This window comes from Epinephelus moara, chromosome 19, assembly GCF_006386435.1.
Source record: "Epinephelus moara isolate mb chromosome 19, YSFRI_EMoa_1.0, whole genome shotgun sequence".
Lineage (NCBI taxonomy): Eukaryota > Metazoa > Chordata > Actinopteri > Perciformes > Serranidae > Epinephelus > Epinephelus moara.
This window is the reverse complement of record NC_065524.1, coordinates 13,075,759-13,095,849: the sequence shown is the minus strand read 5'-3', so window position 1 is coordinate 13,095,849 and position 20,091 is coordinate 13,075,759. Positions and strand designations below refer to the sequence as shown.

General features: G+C 41.7%; 2 protein-coding genes across 6 annotated transcripts in view; one reads left to right on the top strand and one right to left on the bottom strand.

Moving 5' to 3' along the window:
* The window catches only part of cdh23 (cadherin-related 23), a 206,229-nt gene extending 192,661 nt beyond the window's left edge, over nucleotides 1–13,568 (top strand). Inside the window, exons 48-69 of the mRNA XM_050070372.1 lie at nucleotides 3–119; nucleotides 200–424; nucleotides 669–838; nucleotides 1,149–1,286; nucleotides 1,552–1,671; nucleotides 2,415–2,592; nucleotides 2,835–3,046; nucleotides 4,601–4,795; nucleotides 4,888–5,001; nucleotides 5,112–5,241; nucleotides 5,557–5,820; nucleotides 5,901–6,062; nucleotides 7,602–7,858; nucleotides 7,958–8,055; nucleotides 8,204–8,324; nucleotides 8,415–8,494; nucleotides 8,660–8,700; nucleotides 8,856–8,916; nucleotides 9,885–10,014; nucleotides 10,241–10,360; nucleotides 10,728–10,838; nucleotides 11,429–13,568. Of these exons, the coding sequence (XP_049926329.1) occupies nucleotides 3–119; nucleotides 200–424; nucleotides 669–838; nucleotides 1,149–1,286; nucleotides 1,552–1,671; nucleotides 2,415–2,592; nucleotides 2,835–3,046; nucleotides 4,601–4,795; nucleotides 4,888–5,001; nucleotides 5,112–5,241; nucleotides 5,557–5,820; nucleotides 5,901–6,062; nucleotides 7,602–7,858; nucleotides 7,958–8,055; nucleotides 8,204–8,324; nucleotides 8,415–8,494; nucleotides 8,660–8,700; nucleotides 8,856–8,916; nucleotides 9,885–10,014; nucleotides 10,241–10,360; nucleotides 10,728–10,838; nucleotides 11,429–11,770 (3,386 nt within the window). The 3' untranslated portion in view covers nucleotides 11,771–13,568. The remainder of the gene's footprint in view (nucleotides 1–2; nucleotides 120–199; nucleotides 425–668; nucleotides 839–1,148; nucleotides 1,287–1,551; nucleotides 1,672–2,414; nucleotides 2,593–2,834; nucleotides 3,047–4,600; nucleotides 4,796–4,887; nucleotides 5,002–5,111; nucleotides 5,242–5,556; nucleotides 5,821–5,900; nucleotides 6,063–7,601; nucleotides 7,859–7,957; nucleotides 8,056–8,203; nucleotides 8,325–8,414; nucleotides 8,495–8,659; nucleotides 8,701–8,855; nucleotides 8,917–9,884; nucleotides 10,015–10,240; nucleotides 10,361–10,727; nucleotides 10,839–11,428) is intronic.
* A 142-nt stretch (nucleotides 13,569–13,710) lies between these two features.
* On the bottom strand, nucleotides 13,711–20,080 carry eif3s6ip (eukaryotic translation initiation factor 3, subunit 6 interacting protein). 5 transcript variants are annotated; one of them, XM_050070375.1, is made up of 15 exons: nucleotides 19,941–20,080; nucleotides 19,552–19,594; nucleotides 19,238–19,448; nucleotides 19,039–19,118; nucleotides 18,809–18,870; nucleotides 18,627–18,696; nucleotides 18,449–18,522; nucleotides 17,912–18,104; nucleotides 17,494–17,648; nucleotides 16,064–16,234; nucleotides 15,648–15,781; nucleotides 15,166–15,339; nucleotides 14,591–14,780; nucleotides 14,216–14,296; nucleotides 13,711–13,922 (listed from the first exon to the last, which is right to left on the bottom strand). In XM_050070375.1, exons 1-15 carry the CDS (start codon nucleotides 19,965–19,967, stop codon nucleotides 13,845–13,847), a joined length of 1,743 nt encoding a protein of 580 aa, XP_049926332.1. In that variant the 5' UTR covers nucleotides 19,968–20,080; the 3' UTR covers nucleotides 13,711–13,844. The 5 variants fall into 5 exon arrangements, with proteins under 5 accessions (XP_049926332.1, XP_049926334.1, XP_049926331.1 ...); XM_050070377.1 differs by having other exon boundaries at nucleotides 17,933–18,104; XM_050070374.1 differs by having other exon boundaries at nucleotides 19,929–20,074.
* Between the last annotated feature and the right edge of the window lie 11 nt (nucleotides 20,081–20,091).

The following is a 20,091-nucleotide window of genomic DNA, read 5'->3' as shown; positions in this document are numbered from 1 at the left end:
AGGTGCAGTGTTTGTACGCAACCCACTCAACCGAGAGCTGGTAGCTACATTTGAGATTGTTGTGTCTGTCCATGACAATGCCAGTGAAGTTATAGACAAGTCAGGAAGTGTTCCCAATGGTAAGCCCAATTTCTAACATTAAACTTTAAATTATTTTTACTTTATATCTCTCTGATCATCATGACCTTCTCCTCTACAGCGAGATTGACCATAAACGTGTTGGATGTAAATGACAATGCCCCTCGTTTCCGGCCCTTCGGAGTGTCCAACTTCACAGAGAAGATTTTAGAAGGAGCTCAACCAGGCACAACACTGCTATCGGTTTCAGCTGTTGACCCAGATAAAGGTCCCAACGGCCAGGTCATCTACCAGCTGCTCCACCTGCCCCGAGGGGGATACGTTAGACTAGAGGACCCCTCCACTGGTATGACCACCAGAATACCTCAGCAAGCTGCTGTACGCTAAAACATTAACAGCAGTGAGCAAATGTTTAAAGTCAACAACATTGTAAATATTAAGTGCATTTGTTTCATTTAAGGCAGTTTTTAAAGTTTTACAAATAACGTATTACTTATGACATTCCTTGTTTGTTGTCATGTTAATTTAGGATATTAGCATTGGCCAGATGAATCTGAACTGTAACCATCACTTTGTTACAAATGTCCCAGGTAAGATTGTAGCCAACCAGACGGTGGATTTCGAGCAGGTACAGTGGCTGAATTTCACGATTCGAGCACAGGACCATGGCACTCCTCCCAGGATAGCTGAGCTGCCAGTTTTTCTGCGTATAGTGGATGTGAATGACAACAACCCTGTCTTCCTACAACCCTCTTACCAGGTACTGAACAGAAAATGAAGAAAAAAATTGCACCCACCAAAGCAGCATTGAAGAGTGCTGTTTAAAAAGGTTTCTTCTGTAACTTGGTATATCCTATAATATTAAAAGAGGCGTCCAAGACTTCACTCACAGCTCACAGGGGCTTGTTATTGCAGGAAGATCACAGGTGTAACATAATAACATTGATGAAAACCACATGAATACCACTCTTATTATTTAGTTAAGCCTGTGTTTGAAAAGCCCAAATTAAATTAACTGCCTAACTAAACATAAGCGAAGTCAACCAAAGTTTCTTTATGTGTGTTTGTAGGAGCCTGTGTTTGAGAACGTGAACCTGGGCACCATCATAGTTCGTGTCAGCGCCACAGACGCTGACTCTGGCCTCTTCGCCGTTATTGAGTACAGCCTGGTAGATGGGGAAGGCAAGTTTGGCATCAGACCATCCACTGTGAGTTAACCTATACACTAACACATCAGCTCAATCAGTCATCACAGCTACGCCCTATTCCCCATCAGAGCTGTGTGTCAACAATGAGCGTCATCCTGCCTGGAAATGAAAGTTTAAACAAAGCCTTCTACAGAAAAAGACAGTCTACATGTTTGACCTCAATGCGCCATTTCTGTCACACAGTCAAATAAATGTCTTGATTCAACAACCACTCCCAGTCAGTTCTTACACTTCCTTCCTAATCATTCCTTCTCCTCTGTGTCAGGGAGAGATCTACGTCCTCTCTCCTCTGGACAGAGAGACAAAGGATCACTACACTCTAACGGCTGTCGCCCGTGACAACCCTGGAGGCAGCTCCAACAATAGACGAGAAAACTCTGTCCAGGTGGAGTATGAAAGAAGATCATTCATTCATTAGTTTACTGTAACCGCTTATCCTGCTAGGGGTCACGGGGGAGCTGGTGCCTGTCCCTGAAGGTTTGAATATGTGTCTCAATTATAACATATTCTTTTTGAGTTGGCACATATTAACACCAAATACCATTTACAGCCACCCATTTACCAAACCTTTATGGAAATTTAAAGCCTGAATTTGATACATAGAACATGACACTTAGTTTAAATTTCTGTCATCTGTAAATTGTGTTGCTTAAGTAAATAAATCATATTTTGCTGATAACTTTATTTGAGCAAAATCAGGATGTGAAAGTGCAAATAACTATTAAAAAGAACTAACGATACTGGATGCTGGCAGCACATACTGATAGGTTTGAATATGTTAGCGAATTAAAAATGTTCAGTGGCCAGGCAAACAACCCAACCTTAAATTAAAGGAATCCTTACATTTGGTTATTTGGTCATTGTAACCAGAGTATGTACTGAACAGGAAAAATTAAGGTGTCAGCGCTTTCTGGTTGACAAACTATGTAAAGCTGATATTGTTTCATATATTTTCTGCACCAAATAGTGTTGTTTTTTAACTGATGGACATATACCCTGTTGTCAATTCATGATGAGCTTAAATATGCAGATGTGTCGGTCAGGCTCTGCATGACCTTTTTTAGAGTTTAACCTTGTGTCAGGAATATTCTCTGTTTGAAACTTCATCTGCTTGTCGGTGCTTGTCAGGTCCTGGTGACAGTTCTCGATGTCAATGATTATCGGCCGCGCTTTACGGAGCGAGTATTCAACACCAGTGTGTTTGAGAACGAGCCCAGTGGAACATCTGTGATCACAGTGAAGGCTACCGACCTAGATGAAGGGGAAAATGGAGCCGTACTCTACAGCATGCTAGGCCCCCATTCAGGTATGTACTGCATATACTGATAAAAGCCTTAGTGGGGTCACCTAACTGAATATTCTGACTGAATATTCAGATAAAATTCAATATTTCTTAGTTGTCTAACAAATGTCCCACTCATAGTTCTTACGTATTATATGTTTAGTAAGTGGAAAGAATGGTGCTCAAACTTTGAAAGGTATGTACATGTATGAGGTTTCAGCATTCATATCTATATTTAGGCCTGGATCTTTCTTTGTCCTTTTTAGATGCGTTCTCCCTGGATCCTAACACAGGGCTGGTGCGGTCTCGCCGCCTGCTTCAGTCTTCTGAACGTTTCAACCTGACTGTGGTGGCAACAGACCAGGGGCGTCCTCCCCTGTGGGGCACTGCAGACCTGATCATCACGGTCATAGACGTCAATGACAACAGACCAGTGTTTGTCAGGCCCGCCAATGGAACCATCATTCATATCTCAGAGGTATCTGCATTCACCTGTTCCTGTGTGTGTGTCAGTGTCTTGTCATTGTGTGATAGAAGCATTTTTTCTTTTTTGATAATTTACATTTTTATTTGTAAAAACAAACAAAAAAAAATGGCCAATTTACACATAGGTGGAGATGCACAATTTAAAATTTTCTTTGAAGATCCCTAAACTGCCAATAGTAATTTACTCAGACAACAACAGCATCCAGTTGGCTCTCAGTCTGAATACCAGTTGGATGCTATTGCTGTCTTTTAGTAAAATGTATCTGTGTAACATCTGCCTCACTATGTGGGACTCATTGCAGCAAATTTGACACCAAGGAGAGCTGTGGTGCCAAAAAATGAGTCAGTGGCTCACTGTAATTAGTTGAATGAAACTTTTACCAGAAACAGTACATTTAATAAGAACCATGACAGTGAAATTGTATTTGTTGTGGGTCAGTGGCATCTGGCTGATGCCCAACCAGCTTCATAAGGTCAGTATTGGGGCAAGTACTAATATGGCATATTGGATACCTACACATGGGGGTTTTGATAAATAGATCTACTTTATAAAAAACACACAAAAAACAAAGTTCTCATGTTTGAACTACACAGCTGTTGAGTTAGGGACCAAACGTTGATTTGCTGGTGCACAAAGTGGAGCATTAACGTGCTAAGGACAGTTATTTCTCTCAAGAGTTGTTGGAGAGCAAAGCAGACCTGAAAGCAGAGTGAAACGTAACTTACCTTCATCAGATACAGACAAAAAAGACTACAAACAGGGTGAAAATGGGGCTCTATGTCCTTTAGATTTGTAAAACAGCAACTGTTTGCCAACAAGTTCATCAGCTTAAAGGGGACCTGTTATGCTTTTCCTTATTTTCTGTCATATATATAAAGTTACAGTGTTGGATGGTCATAATAAGTGTATGTAATAAGTGTAAGTTATTGGATACTATTCCTGCTTGAACATGTCTGGTTGTGTTTAGAAGCTTTTATTGGTTATTTTCACAGTAGAAAGTCTTGCTGTTCTCTGTTTCAGTCATTTCATGGCTGCCATGATGATGCAGCTACACCAAGATACAGAAAACCCAGAAACACTGACCAATCAGAGCAGAGTGGGCTTTTTCCGGAGTGGGGCTTTAAGAAACAGAAACTAACACTGAGCCTCTCAGACAGAGGGTGAATTCAGATGTTCCAGCACAGACAGTATGAGGGTTAAAGTGTTTTTGGACCATTAAAGCGTGTAAACATGTATTTCAGGTTTCTACACGGACAAGCATGAACCTGCAAATGAGCATAATTGGTCCTCTTTAAAAGGTCATCATATGTCAGTGTTGTGTTTACAGCTTTTTTCCGCTGCCCCCAGGTGGTCAGAACACCAGATATTCCTGGTGTAATGTGACTAATTACACCTCCGCTTTTTTTTGCAATGACATGTCAAAATGTCTGCGGTGCAAAAGGTCCTTATTTTGACTCTGTAAACCTTTCTATTACAATTGACCTTTAGGATACAATCTGAGAAGTTCACACAAGCGCACACTGACAGTCTTTGTCTTATGTGTAGGAGCAGCCCCCAGGCCTGCCGGTGTACGAGGTGCATGCAACAGACTCTGACGAGGGGGTGAATGGAGAAGTCCGCTACGCCTTCCTGCAGACTGGAGCAGGTAACAGAGATTGGGAGAACTTCCACATTGACGCCATGTCTGGAGTCATCACAACTACGGTGAAACTCGACCGAGAAAAACAGGCCCTCCACAGCGTGAGTCAACTTTGTGTTGGCAGTATGTGCAGTTGTACTAATGAGTGTGTTAAGTATGTATGACTCTAACTGAATGCAAACGACTCTCGCAGCTTATCATTGTGGCCCGGGACATGGGCCAGCCAGTGCCTTATGAGACCACACAGCCTCTGCAGGTGGCGCTGTTGGATGTTGACGACAATGAACCCGTCTTCCTTAAACCACCGGTGAGATGGAAGCTCTCTGAATACGTCCTGATGTGGTTATCTGTGCATAAGGGCTGCTGTTTAACTGTTTGTGATGTTTTCCCTCTTGTCTGTGTGTGTGTGCAACTCAGCGAGGCAGCTTGCCTTACCAGAAGCTGACAGTGCCTGAGCACTCCCCTCCAGGTACCGTGGTGGGGAACGTAACCAGAGCAGTGGACGCAGATGAGGGTTCCAATGCCATTGTCTACTACTTTATTGCAGGTGATACGGTGTCCTACAGACACAGCAACATGCTTGATTTTGCTGTTTATGTCATAAATGTCATTGCACAGATTATCCCCATGAGTGAAATCATTTATGTTAACCCACCCAAAGTAAAGTCCTGGAGATGAAGCGCAGAGGATAAGGAGTTTCTCTTGTATCCATTGTGTGGTCAGATGAAAGTCCTCTTACCGCAAAACAATAGGGATAGCGAGGACATTTGAATAGATCCATCCATCTTTCTTTTCTATTTAAAGCACATTCCTTCAGTGCTTTAGGTGACTGAACACAATTCCTTTCCATCTCTTCCTGCAGGGGGAAACAGTGATGGAAACTTTGGCTTGAGTCTAGATGGCGAGCTAAAGTTGCATAAGGACCTGGACAGGGAGGAGATCCCAGTCTACTCCATCATCATCAAAGCTTCCAGCAACAGGAGCTGGACTCCTCCCAGGGGTCAGAGGGCAGCACGGGCCAAAGCTCTGGACCCTGCTCGTGACCCCAGCCTGCTGGAGGTTCGCATTGAACTGGAAGACATCAATGACCAGAAACCACGCTTCACTAAGGCGGAGTACACTGCAGGTAATCTGCGTTCCTGTGTGTATGTGTATGCCAGTCCGTGTCAAACCACCGTAACCTTCCCTTTTGCTGCCTTGTTTCAGGAGTTGCAGCAAATGCCAAAGTGGGCTCAGAGCTGATCAAGGTCGTGGCTCTAGATAATGACATCGGCAACAACAGCTTGGTTCAGTACCATATTGTTACAATCCGCTACTTCCAGTCACAAAGCAATGGAAGTGAGGACGTTGGCAGCATCTTCACCATCGGTGAGCTTCCTCATGTGCAATAAGCTGCTTTGGAACATGAATACAAAATTTAGAGACACTGGCTTTGTAGTTCAACATACTGCCCAGATTTACCCAAAACAAGCGTTGTGTTTAATGTTGGATAGAGTAATACCTCTTATAATGAGGTCTTACAATAATCTTGCATAAGTGGTATTTTGGGAACAGGAAATACACACAAGGCAAAAATTAGATATAGACACCAAATCCCATGAAAGGTCCCGATACGTTCTGACAGCAGCAGAGCTCTATGACACACAGGAAGATATATCAAGGTTTGGGTACTCAGTCTGTACTTGTTAGGAGGAACTTTTGGTTTCGTTTTTTCTTTGAATTTGTTGACAATAAGAAAAATATCATCAGACTTATGCTTTAATTTCATGATCAGTTAATATGGAATGCTTTTTGTTTGTTAAATTCAAAGATGAATTGAAATTGATCCAACAGAATGACTTAACAGAGACAAGTGCAGTCTTTCAATATGACTTAAATCTCACACTTCCTGTACTCCCCATCTTCTTGTGCACACTGTTCCTGTTTAGGGCTCCTTAAAAACTTTGTAATTCACCCTGGGGCGGTTCCTTACATCCTGCATCACTCAGACTATTGTGTGCCTGATCTGTGGTCTTGTTGGCTTGCATTGGGTCGTCTCATCACTTTTTGGATGACCTAACAAAACTGCTGCCTAAGAAGTTGTTTAATAAGCTTATCTCTGCCTTAACCTTAAGATTAAACCTACAGGAGACCTCAGGTCTAATTGTAACTTCAAACAGAATTTTTTTTTTGTTGGTCATCACAGATTTACAAAGACACACTTAGATTTTTACTCCTTGTCCTGCTAACACACTGCAACCATGACTAGACTTCCCTGCAGGTTTTCAAAATGTATTCTGGGAAATATGTAGGCGCTAACTAAATAATGCTAAAATAAATTGAATCAAACTGACATTTAGATGGACTTAATTATATCCAACAACAAAAATCTACTCAGATGGAGGAGGGGGGTCTGTATTCTGATTAATTTATGTGGCATCATGCACAGCCCAAATGAGCTTACAAGGCAGACTATGAACTTCCATGTGCATAGGTGTGAGACTAAATGTACTAATGATAGGAAAACATAGTATATTCTGTATGCCTTCATACTTGTGCCATGTATTATTTTATCTAGTTTGCCTTATTTTCCAAGCTTAAGAAATAAAACTAGTTGGCACTCAGTCCAAATTCACATTTTCATCAAACCAAAGTAATTGAAAGTTTTTGCACTGTTGCATCCTGCAAAAACATGGCCATCTAGTTTTTAAAGAGTGCAATCCCAGTTTTCCCAGACAAGGAAGTTTCCTTATTCCTGTGCCAAGTTTTTAATTGGCCAGTGATATGACAGAGTTGTACGACATGATACATCACACAGAATGCAATTCCGTAAGTTAATAGTTTTATTCAATTTAGAGAGCTTGTTTTTTCACTGTGTCCAATTCATTTCTTATTTAGAAACAACATTCTGTCCCATGATTCTCACAGGTTTGACAGATGGTATCATCCGAACATATGACCTCTTCACGGCCTACAATCCTGGCTACTTTCAGCTTGAGATTTTGGCATGCGATTACGCTGGACACAGTACAACCACCAACGTGAACATCTACATTCTCAGAGATGACCAGAGGGTCAAGATAGTCTTCAATGAGATCCCTGATTTGGTCCGCGAAAACCAGGATGATTTCGTCAACCTGCTGTCCAACATTACCGGAGCCATTGTCAATTTAGATGACATACAGGTCAGACGTTTTTCTATGGTGATGTATTTTATGTAACTGTTTTTGTTTGTTTGTGTTGTATTGATATTTAACATCTTTGTCTCCCTCTCCCTAATGCAGTTCCATGTGGACAAGAAGGGCAGAGTGAACTATGCACAGACAGACATGCTCATCCACGTTGTCAACAATCAGACTAACACCATCCTAGATGTTGACAGGTATACCTTCCTGAATGAAATAAATCTTTCACACCAATGCTACATGCTAACACTGTCTTACATATAATTTATGAGTATCCGCCTATGTCCCACATGATCGTGTTGTAATATTGGTGTTTACCTGTGTCCTGGTGTTTCACATTCTCAGGGTGATTCAGATGATAGATGAGAACAAGGAGCAGCTGAGAAACCTGTTCAGGAAATACAACGTTGTGGACGTTCAGCCCGCTGTCAGTGACAAGCTGCCTGATGACATCACTACACTACAGGTCTGCTGAGGCTCGGACCTCCACAAACCCATGGGCTGTTACAGATGTTTATAGTTGCTTTTAAACTTTCTCTCTTTTTCTCTTTCACAGCTAGTCATCATCATCCTGGCCGTGCTGCTGTGCTTGGCAGGGATTTTGTTTGTCACAATGAATTGGCATTATCGCAGAGTGTAAGAACCCTTCAGCGCTTTTTGTATTGACGTAGATTTATTTTAAATCTTGAGTGAGTCATTTAAAATCAGCTCAGTCATGGACCATGTTTTCGTGCTGTCAGTCTGAGCAGCGACATCAACATGTTTACCTTCTTGTGACTTGCGTCTTTTGCTGTGTTGCAGACACCAGAGGAAGCTGAAAGCTATTGTTGCAGGATCAACAGGTGAGAAGCAGCTTCGGTGAGGGGACGGTCCCACCAGCCGTTAACATCAGGATGTGGCTTTTATGGCTTTTGCCAGCTGTTACTGTTTAGTACAACATGTCACTTTACTGTGGTGAGCCTATTTTTATTAAAATGATCTGTCCTCTACCATCCAGGGAACCAGGGTCTGATGGATATCCTGGATATGCCCAACACTAACAAGTACTCCTTTGAGGGGTGAGATAACTTAATTTTTACACCTCTTTGTGATATATTGCTTAAAAGGAATTCCCACCAAATATGACTCTGTCTTTCCTGCAGTATTATTTTTAGTAGTTATGAGTTATCAGCTTTGAAGATCAAGGACTTTTGTCTTTAAAAACTAAAAAAAAATAGATGTTTAATATATGTTAAAGGAATAGTTTGACATTTTGTTTGCCTAGCAACCTAAAGAGACTTAAGGAAATCACTGCACTCTCACCACAGTGTGTCACTTTTACATTTTGGTTTTTGTAAGAATGAATCAAATGAGGATAAAATTTATTAATTAGTGAGATTTTAGTCTGACTCAGCAGATATAGATTGTGGGTATACGCCTGCCATTGGACAGATATTTCCGCTGGCATTCTCCTCCCTGTTCCCCATCTGCACGCGCCCATTTTGCAAGGGCACCATCGCTGCATCCTGGGCTTAGCACTGCCCAAGACTATTATGATTGCTTTAGAGAAATACAAACAACCCAGAGTGGTTTTTCCCCATACCAGCATAATAATGGGTGCTTCCAGACCCTTCTCTGGCACTGATGCAGTAATGTAGAGATAGGTCCGGCCACGCAAGACAAGGCCTTTAGAGGAGCAGAGCCAGGCTAGCAGTTTCCACCTGTTTACATTCTGTATGCTAAGCTAAGCCAGGCTTACCCTAGCTTCAAATGTAGCGTACAGACACGAGATATGTGTCAAAGTTTCAGCAAAGAAGCGTATAAGCATGTTACCCAATATGTCAAATTATCCCTTAAGTTACCCTAACATCCAAAGTTGTGTTTCAACTTTATCAAATGATGTTGGACATTTACTGCTTTAATTTAAGAGCCAGATACACTGGTCCCATAAAACAACTGAAAAAGCAGGTCAATGTCAAAGTCAAATTTTACTTACATCCTACATTATGTAGACTGTGTGTGTGTGTAATGCTGTTTGCCTCTGCAGGGCTAATCCAGTGTGGCTGGACCCATTCTGTCGCAACCTGGAGCTGGCAGCTCAGGCTGACCACGAGGACGACCTGCCTGAGAACCTCAGTGAGATAACTGACCTATGGAACAGCCCTGCACGCACTCATGTCAGTACCACCATTAATCTTAGCTCATTTATATTTCACAACAATACCCTGAGGATCTTAATAGATTATATTTTGTTCCAGGCTTTAATGCTGAGAGGTAGAAAATAAATTCCTCACTCTCAGGATTACACAAGTTTGTTTTTTACAAAGGCATTGTCCTCTAAGGTAACCCTTTTCACAGCTGACCATTTTTAAATAAGTAAGCGTGTGTGTGTCATCCCCACAGGGCACATTTGGTCGAGAGCCTCAAGCAAAGCCTGAGGACGATCGTTACTTGAGAGCAGCTATTCAAGAATACGACAACATCGCTAAGCTGGGCCAGATAATGAGGGAAGGGCCCATCAAGGTAAGACACCTTTATGTTAGATTACCCAGGAAGACACACACACACACACACACACACACACACACATTGACACATCCACATCCAAAAGCCTCTTTTTCGTTGGCCATGTTCTCTCTCCTTCCATCCTTCCCAAAACGCACTGGGGGACAAGGTCAGAGGACAGGACCTGAGACCTCCTCCAGTATGTCCTGAGAAGAAAACAAAGAGACACCCCAAGGACTCAAAGACATGCTGTTGAGACCCAGCACATTAGATAACAGACCAGACAGTCCTGCTGTGGACTCATTTATGATTCATGTAACAGAGGGTGTGTAAGGCGGATGGTGTTATCACAGACTCTGTTTGATCCTACCTGCCGTCCTGTCAGGGTTCCCTGCTCAAGGTGGTCCTGGACGACTACCTGAGGCTGAAAAAGCTCTTTGCAGCACGGCTCGTCACAGTATCCACCAGCCAGGGAGACCACTCGTCAGTCACCGAGGTGGGCTCGGAAAAACTGCTGCTGTGTTGTTCCTGTCTGACACCGCCGGAGTGTGATCTTGCATTCCTTTGATTCCTCATTCTGACGTTTGCTGCTCTGACTTGGCAACTTCTCACTACCTCTGCTATCCACTGCTACCTTGAGCCAGACTTCGGGTCAAATAGAGTTTGCACTTACTTTTTTAAGTTCAGCTGTGGATGGAGTTTATTGCACAGAAATTTTCAGAAAGTTGAGACAATCACCAGAAATGGAGTGATAAGACTGTAATAACTTATCTACATTTCTCAGTTGCTCTGATATGGCACCCCCCCACCCCACAACTTAATGCTCTTTGCAGTTATTTTACCCAGGTCTGGTCTGAAATGTCTTCTTTCCTGCTGATCTATTGTTTTACTACATATCCCAGTTGTTACTTACAAGTTATCCACTGATTTCTCTCCTGAAACATTTCCTTTCACTGGTTTACCTCTTTCCAGCTCTTCCTCAAACCCCTCTCTTGCAAAAGCTGCCATATTGATGTCAAACAGATGTATTGTATAAACAATATCAGTATGTTTATTCTCTCCCTCTCCTCTCCTGTCCTCCTTCAGCTGATCCAGAGTGATCTGGACGATGATGAGGACGAGCGTCTGGGCATGGGTGGAGGCCGCGGCACACTGCGCTTTAAGCACAAGCTTCCTGTGGAGCTGAAGGGTCCTGAAGGTGTGCACGTGGTCCACGGCAGCACAGGTACCCTTCTGACCTCTGACCTCAACAGCCTGCCAGAGGACGACCAGCGGGCCCTGGCTCGTTCTCTGGAGGCACTGAACGCCGACGGGGGGCTTTATTCTGAGCGCAACGCCCGCACAGAGTCGGCCAAGTCCACCCCGATGCACCGTCACAAGGACGGGGACACCCTGTCGGAGAGTCCCCTGGAGATCACAGAGTTATGACTAGCCGAGGCCTCGCTGGTCTGAGCGCAACCATGACTCGTGTGTGTCCTTGTGCCTCCACGCCACCGCCCTGCCAAGGTTGGGGAGGACTGGAGGAGGAGTGTGTGTAGTCTAGGGAACCTCATCAGCCAACCTCAGTGCATCAGTGAGACAGCCTGCAAGAGGACTTACTCACCATTGGGTTGGTTTGAGTGGGTCTTACGTTGAAGGTGGTCCCACGTTTGGTGCTTCAGGTGAAGTTCCATTCAGATGACCTTAAGGAAATGGAAACCATAAGCGGGGCACTTTTCTTCAGCGAGACGAAACCAACTGGTGTCATCGACTTTCATCCAAAGAGCTGAGTGGAGAAGAGAGACTAAGCCTCCCTGTGGGAGAAGCTTGTTGAACCATGACCTTAAAATCATCAAAAGGTGCCTCATTCTCACTAATCCTTTTGAAGTCATACCTGGACTGCATACACTCACACAAACACAAATACACACACTCAAAAAAGTGAAGCTACACACACTCAGACCAGCGGATGGCCATCAATGGGACATTGAGAAAATGACGCAATTCCTTATCATGTTTTTTTTTTTTGTTTTTTTTTGCAAGACGAAGCAATCAGTGTTGACGGAGTGAGGATGGGACAGTAAGACTTTCTCTTTCAGATATTAGAAACATTTTTGTTGGGAAATTATAAATGGACATTTAATGCAGAGAAGAGCACTGCAAATGTTTTCCCCAAGGAAATCTTCACAGTGGAGTTTTCACTTGGCACCAAGACCGAGAGGGGCCCTTGCCATTGTGCAATTGTTTAAGTACTGTAGTAGTTTGATAAAAGTGCTTTTCTTTTTGGATCAGTGGCGAAAAGATGAAACACTCCAGTCTGCAGGACAGCGGTGAATATTCAGACCCTGGTCCAGGTCTTTATCTTTAGCATGGACGGAGTCAGTCATATACAAGGAGACTCTTCAATAATACCTGAAAGACTTCTCAAATGATGAAGATGGTGGAAGTAGGATCAAATATCGTCTGCGACTGGAGCCACTTGAAGAAAAAAAAAAACTTTGAATCTTTTATGATAAATTTGATATTAAAGGCAGTTAAAGAATGCTTTGGTAAGGACTTATAGATGGAATTTAAAAAAGTATGAATTATCCAATTTTTATAGACATAAAGATGGCATTGTGCCCACAGAGACTTTACACTGCCACCTGAGGGACTAAAAGAGTCACGCTCAAAATGAGCGACGTTTGCTTTATTTTTTTATTTTATAGAAAAATGTGATGGAATTAAAATATTTTTGAAGAAAAATGCTGGCTTACCAAACTAGGTAGGGAATAAATTTGGATGTTTGGAGTATGTGTATATTGTGCTATGGTGACATATGTCGTTCTGTTTTCCTTTATGACAACTGACGCTGTTTCTGACGAGTGGTGTGTTTTTAACATTAATTTTTTATATTCCCATTTTGTAAGTTTTTATTTCGTTGTCATTATTGTCACCAGTCCTGAGATCTGTGCCGGGAAATGTTGGATGATCTGTGATAATAAAAGAAATATGCAACGGCCTTTGACCTCGGTCAGTGGGATGACAGGAGAGCAGCTGAGAACGTGGAAGGTGACGCAGCAGAATGAGTTCATCCAGGATATTAAAAGATGGAGGGAGACAGAGAAGGTCTAGGAATCTCAACCTTTATGACTCATGAGACTAAATATGTGTCCTCCTATCTCAAGACTTCTATTGTACTAACAGGTACAGTCTGAACAGACAAAGGCTTAAATGGCATTTCAAGACAAATGATCCTATGGTAATGTAGTCACTATCCCATTGCATGTCTATACATGCATATGTTCAACAGCAATTCAGTTTTTCAAAACTCAGCATCTGAGGCAGTGTTGGTAAATACTGCCATCCAGTGGCTGTTCAGTGTAAAAACTTAGATAGCAACAAGAAAATGAGTTTTAGCACACCAATCCATTAGTTTATTCTTGCCAGGTTACATAGAAAAATTTTCATCAATGGTAACTGTTTAAAAGACTGAGGGGACAGAGGACTCAGCCCCTGAGGTCTTCTTCACTGCTGCTGCTGGTTAGACTGCTCGAGCTGCAGCACTCCCTGATGTTGCGGTGCTGGTGCTGGCTGGCATCTTCTTCAGTGTCTTATTCAACTGTGGAAAATAAAGTTATTTAATTTTTTGCCACACAAGATATGACAGATAGTCCTTTGATTAAATAAGAGGCTAGCTGTGGCATTAGTCACTGAAAGAGTGAAAGTTACATTATGTTAGCGAGATATTTTTAATATCAGTATCTGACAATCCTTCAACATTCAAACTGGCTCGAACATTAAAATTCTTTCTCTTTTGAATTACATAATGTCAATAACAAAAACATGTTCATCTGATGCCTCAATAAATAGCAATGCCATAATTCTGTACTTTTCAATTCCCTCTTTACTCACTTCCTCAAACTTGTGGATCTGTCTGATGAAAAAGTCTCCGTACCGACGAGCAACTTTAGTGTCGGCGATGTGAATCATGTCCTGTGGAAGGGTTACAGAGAAAAAGCTGATTAAACTGTGTGCAACAGTGAACAAAACCACCCAATAACATTCCTTTCTCACTATGTTCTATGCAACGTGCAGTAATTCAGGGGGCTTGTGAATATGTCAATCAGTTTGGACCTGCTGTGAAAAATCATTTTCACCAAACCAACAGCACTTTCGGCAAAGGCTTTCCTCGTGGTCCATCTGCCCCTGTGACATACCATTTAAACTATATGTGACTATGTGGAAAAGTCAAAAGGCATCACTTTCATTTCACAAAGTTTAACACACCTTGTCAATGTAAAAGTCGACCTCAGAAGCAGACTGGAACTCTCCGTCCAGAGCTGAGATGCCACTGGTCCACACCAGGTTCTTCATCTTGTGTTTGAAGACGAGCAGCTGAATACGGAACTCCTGCTCAGTCATATCAAGGAATCCTGCGAGCTTGGCTACTGGCATGGTGGTGTACAGCTTCAGGAAGCTGAAAGGACACATTGTGAGTTAGATGACATGTACAGACACCCTGCAAACATATCTGAGTCAACAGGGTTTCTAAAAACAATGTCAAGTGTTTCTAAAGGACCACATAGAGGAAAAAATTAGTTTAAAGAATAAAATACATTTCCTACACCAACACAACAACTTGGTCATACTTGGTGTGCTAGCAAAGGCAGAACAAGATGCCTGGTAGTAAACATGTTTATAAACAACGATGGATAGGAAATTATTTTAAGTAGTCAGCTTTACAAAAGTTTTATGAGGAAGGAAATGCACTTGATTGTAATGTTAAACCTAGAGGATACACACACTTTTGTGTCCACAGGCCTCCTTAACTATACCACACACTCAAAGTTTGTATGTTTTACCTGCGAATGGTGGAGAGCTGAGCCTGCTGCTGCACCTCCTCAGCAAAGACCTTCAGCTGCTGCTGGAAGGGCTCTTTGTGGTAGTTGGGGTGGACATTGTCATAGTTTGGCACTACAGGTGAGAGGAACTTGGGACAGGCGAAGCTGAACAGCTCCTCGAACACCTGCAGGTCTCTGAGAGGGAAAAGGGAACATTTGCGTCACTTCAGACATTGTAGCTGATGGGCGCCACAGTTATAAACACCAATGCCAAATTTCAAACAACCTAATGGCGTTTTAAGTATGTTTTAGGTGGTAGAAGTAAGTCCTAAGTACGTTTTTTTTTCTTATTTATCAAAAAGGAATTTCTGGACAATATAAAAAGGCCTTTTTTTAGTGATAATGGAATACACAAATTAAATAAAAGGCAAAATATCACAGTGAGACATCACTGAACCTCAAATTTAGTTGTTCTAACATAATGTGGTAAGTTTCTTTCTCACCCTTTCTGCATTCGCAGCATCTTGTCTCCGTACTTCTCCCTCAGCTGGGTGTGGATGCTCTCATCAATGCGCATCGGGTACATGGTGAGAGCGATGGCCAGCAAGCCATGCATCTGCTCATTTTGTTTGTTAACCTAAAAAACATGATTCAAGTGTTATGACATCTCTTTCAACTATAAAACTCTGTGATAATTTCAGTGAATGCATGAATAAAAATGTCTGGTGTTTATGATTCAATCATTACAGGATTTTGGAGGAAAAAAAACACAACCAAGATATTGTGGTTTCTGTCTGAATTTTTTGGAAAACTTTAAACAAAAACAAAATATATTTTTAAGAACATATTAATGTGCAATAGGTGAAGAATTCAGAACTAAAGCTAAAAAAGTCATCAAAGAAGCACTGCTCTGACTGACCATCTCATATTTATATGTTGACCTCTGGAACATGTTTCTCGTCCTCTGGATGTAGAGCAGGATGTTGGCGAAGACTCGAATGGCATCCTGGTAGCGCCTCATCATCAGGTAGGCAAAACCCACATAGTAATATGTAGTGATCTGGCACTCAGGCACACGGGAATACATACTCTGTAAGACAGGAAACATAATAGATATAATGTTTTGGACCAGACAGAAGGAAACTCAAGAAGACGAAGCCTAAATCCTAGCAAATTTAGGTAAAAAAAAAAATACTAGGGCTGAACAATTAATTCAAACTGGCATGCATGTTGGCAAGTTATGGAACAATTTTCAAATTGCAAAAGTTGCATTTTTTTATGCTACATGACCATCTACACAGAGAATTGTAAACACCTTGCCCCACAGGCTTCACAAGCACACATGGTGCCCTGCACTTCATGTCATATAAGGGAATGAGTGTAGATGGGGAAAAACAAAAACCTGTCAACCACCACGCCATGTGCAAGCTTAGGTTCTTGTGTGAAAATGGAAAAGGCTAGGTTTTAAGTGCAATCCACATGTTTACATATTACATATTGCTGTGGCGAGTGTGTGGTCCAGTGATAGAGAGAGGGTGGATGCACACAGAGCAGACAGATTTTTAGGTGTTGGCTATCAGAGCAGACACGAAACGGTAAAGTTGTCTTGTGTTATTAAATGTGCAGTGTTGGTTTCTGTTAGTCCATGAATAAATACTGCAGCTCCTCAAGACCCTTCTCAGGTGCTGCTTCCCAACTTCTGGGTAAACTTAACTACATATTTACAACAAGGCTTTGAGTTTTTACAGTATTTTTAGAGTTGTAAAGTTATAGTCAGTTTGCACTTCAGTTTGTGTGATTTGTTACTGTAACTGACTCAAGATCAGTAACATTCATATTTATTTTTCATATATTAATGTACACCAGGCCTGTTGTTCTGCAGTGCTTTGCTGTTCCTTTTCTCAGATACAATTTTACATTACATTACATTATATGTTTAAAAGGCTTGAAGTTACAAGTTATATTATTCTACTGTGACTGAAGGTTTCTGCAATTCAGTTGAAGAATAAAGATATTTTATTCATATCAATTCATTCACCAATTCACCTTATTTCATCACAACACACAGGCCTGGCCTACATGAAAGAGCAGTTTATATGTTGTATCCAGTGTATCCAGTGATGTGTTGGTTATACTATAGAATGATTTTGCTTCTACGTAGTGAATAATACAGATAAGGAGAAGACAAAAGACTAGAAGGAGACAAGGAACTTCCAAAAGCATACTAAATCATTCTCGCAATATCAGTCTCAAAAAATCACAACTAGATTATTTTCCCATATTGTTCAGCCTGCCATGCTCAGTAGTATTAGTACTCAAGTGTGTCACTCTCTACATTTGGTGCCTTACCTTCTTGTTGAGCTCAATGTTCTCCAGGACTTTGATGGCCTGGTAATAATCACCGAGCAGAGAGTGAAGCCTCAGTAGCCCCACCAAGCTGAAGTAACCCAACATCTTGTACAAGGAGTGACGCCCATATTCTCCAGCCACACTCTCTGGGTCTCCTGCAACACACCAACAAATAACATATTAGCTGCTTCATATAACACCTAAACTGAACACACTGACACATGTTGAGGTTACTCTCTCACTAGAAAAGCAACAAACTACTAAAACTACACTTTTATAGGATTATAAATCTACACAGAACTGTAACTAAACATCTTTTTTTAAACTCTAACAAGGTCTGAGGACTTCAATTTAAATAAGTCAAGATATTAAAAACATTGAGGTCCTGTATATTTTATCCCACACCCTGTACCAGTACCTCCAAAACATTCTTCTTTACCTCCGCTGGTGTAGACCTCCAGCTGGCGGTTAATGTTGCTCTTGTCCACCAGGGAGTGGAGAACGTTGAGGACGCTGTGGACGTTCCAGATCTTTGGGTTGTTCCTCAGGAATTCGATCTCCTCCTCTGACTTTTTGGCTGTCTTACAGCGGTACTGACTGAAGGACTGGAACTGGAAAGGAGAGAGTGCAATTCCCCTAACAGTGTTAACAGCATTTAAACATACTTTATTTGTACCATTAGACTGAAGTAAAATAGGTGATGTTGACACACATTCCCTATCAATGAGGACTACAAATAATACTAGAATTTTTTGTGAAGGTCATGTTTAATATGCCATTTATCTTTTACTCCTTGTAGATTAATACATGCCTAGAAATTACTGGCTACTACTGTTTAACCTAGTCCTTTATTTAATCAGATTCTTACTCATGTTTGTCTTTTTGCTGTGTTTTTTTGTTAAATAGGGATATATGTAAAAAATAAAAAATAAAATAATAACAAAATGTACTGTACCTGGTAGATGAACTCATCAATGATGTCCCAGAGCCACTGGTTTGGCAGCTCCAAGGGGGCAGGGCCATCAGCATCTGTTTGCAATCACATTCTTATATGACTTGTCTTTCATTAGATGTTACTTTACACTGATAACTACAGATGAGAGGGAACTGTAAGGAATATTCCAGTAACTTACTGAGAATGTAATTGAAGAGGTTGCAGTAATTGTAGTACGACTCAAACCTCTGGTCCAGAGTTGGTCCACCCTGATGATCAAGAAAACAATACTTAAAACAAAATAAAGTTTTCACACAATTTGCAGGTTGCTCAGTAATTGAGAGGGAGACTGATGAGGGTTCATATTGAGCCGTTACTCACGCTGACTTTAGCGTAAATGTGTCTGTAGTACAGTTCCTTATAGAGGATGAGGAACACAGCATCTGTTGGAGATTAAAAAAAAAACAATAGCATGAAACATTCCCACTGCTGCCCTACACAGGGATGAAATCACTAACATTTAATTTATTACATTCTAAGAACCAACTTGAGAATGAAAGAACATGCGATTGTGCAAAGGCAAAAACGGGAGATGCGGATGACAAACTCACCGTTGCCAACAAGTGATGCGATGGCCTCGGCCTCTGGCCAGGGAGAGTTCTTGAAGAATCTGTCAGTCAACTTATTCCAGCTAACAGGATCAAAAAAGGAAAGATGAGATGCTTAACACCCACACACACAGCTTTAATGTCTCTGTTTAAGGAGGCAACCACTTTAGGGAGAGGTGTATTCACAGAGAGTCGAGTTTACCTGTTCTCATAGACGTCCTGGATCTCGTAGATCTTCTGCTCAATGCTCTCGCTGGACACACGGTTGGACTGCAGCTCATAAACCTTCTGGTCGATTAAGTCAGAGGTGGTTTTGTGAAAATACTGCAGGAAGTTCTTGATCACCTCTGGGATGACGTGGTAGGTCTGCTGCTCATACTGCCTCTCATAGGCTAGGTCTGCTTTAGGGTCACCTGGAAGAAGATGAGAGTGATGAAGAGGAGACACTAACACTAAAGTAGGATAAGTGGATATATATATATATATATATCTATATATATGTGAGTGAATACTTACCGGTGTGCAGGTCGTAGTCGTTTGGGTAGGCGTAAGGATCGTACTGTAAAGAAACAGAGGGGTGAGACATTTGTTGCTGATGCTCATCTAATATCTGTCAATCAGGCTGTCATCATTATTGTTGGCTTACTTTCCCTAAAGGTTATTCTCTAATGTTACCCGACAAAACGTCACAAAGTTACAGAGTTTGTGACGTTATGGTTACATTCTCTTCAGAAAAAAACGGCTACAACAATCACTGATAACATGCTGGCTCACTGAAAACTACTGTTATGCCGGTGGAGTTAAGCTAGCTCTGCAGCTAGCTAGCTAACCGACGACCACTACCCAGCTATTATTGCTTTTATCACAAAGGTATTCAAATGTATATTAGAAACCTTTTCACTGACCGATTCTTCCTCGTCGTGGTATGACATGGTGCTAGTAATTATTCCAAGTTCATATGACACTGGAGTGAAAAGCGAGGATGTGTGCTTTTAGCTAACACCGCCAAACCACGCAGCTGGCGCTGGAGAGAAGACCGGAAGCGGAAGAAAGAAG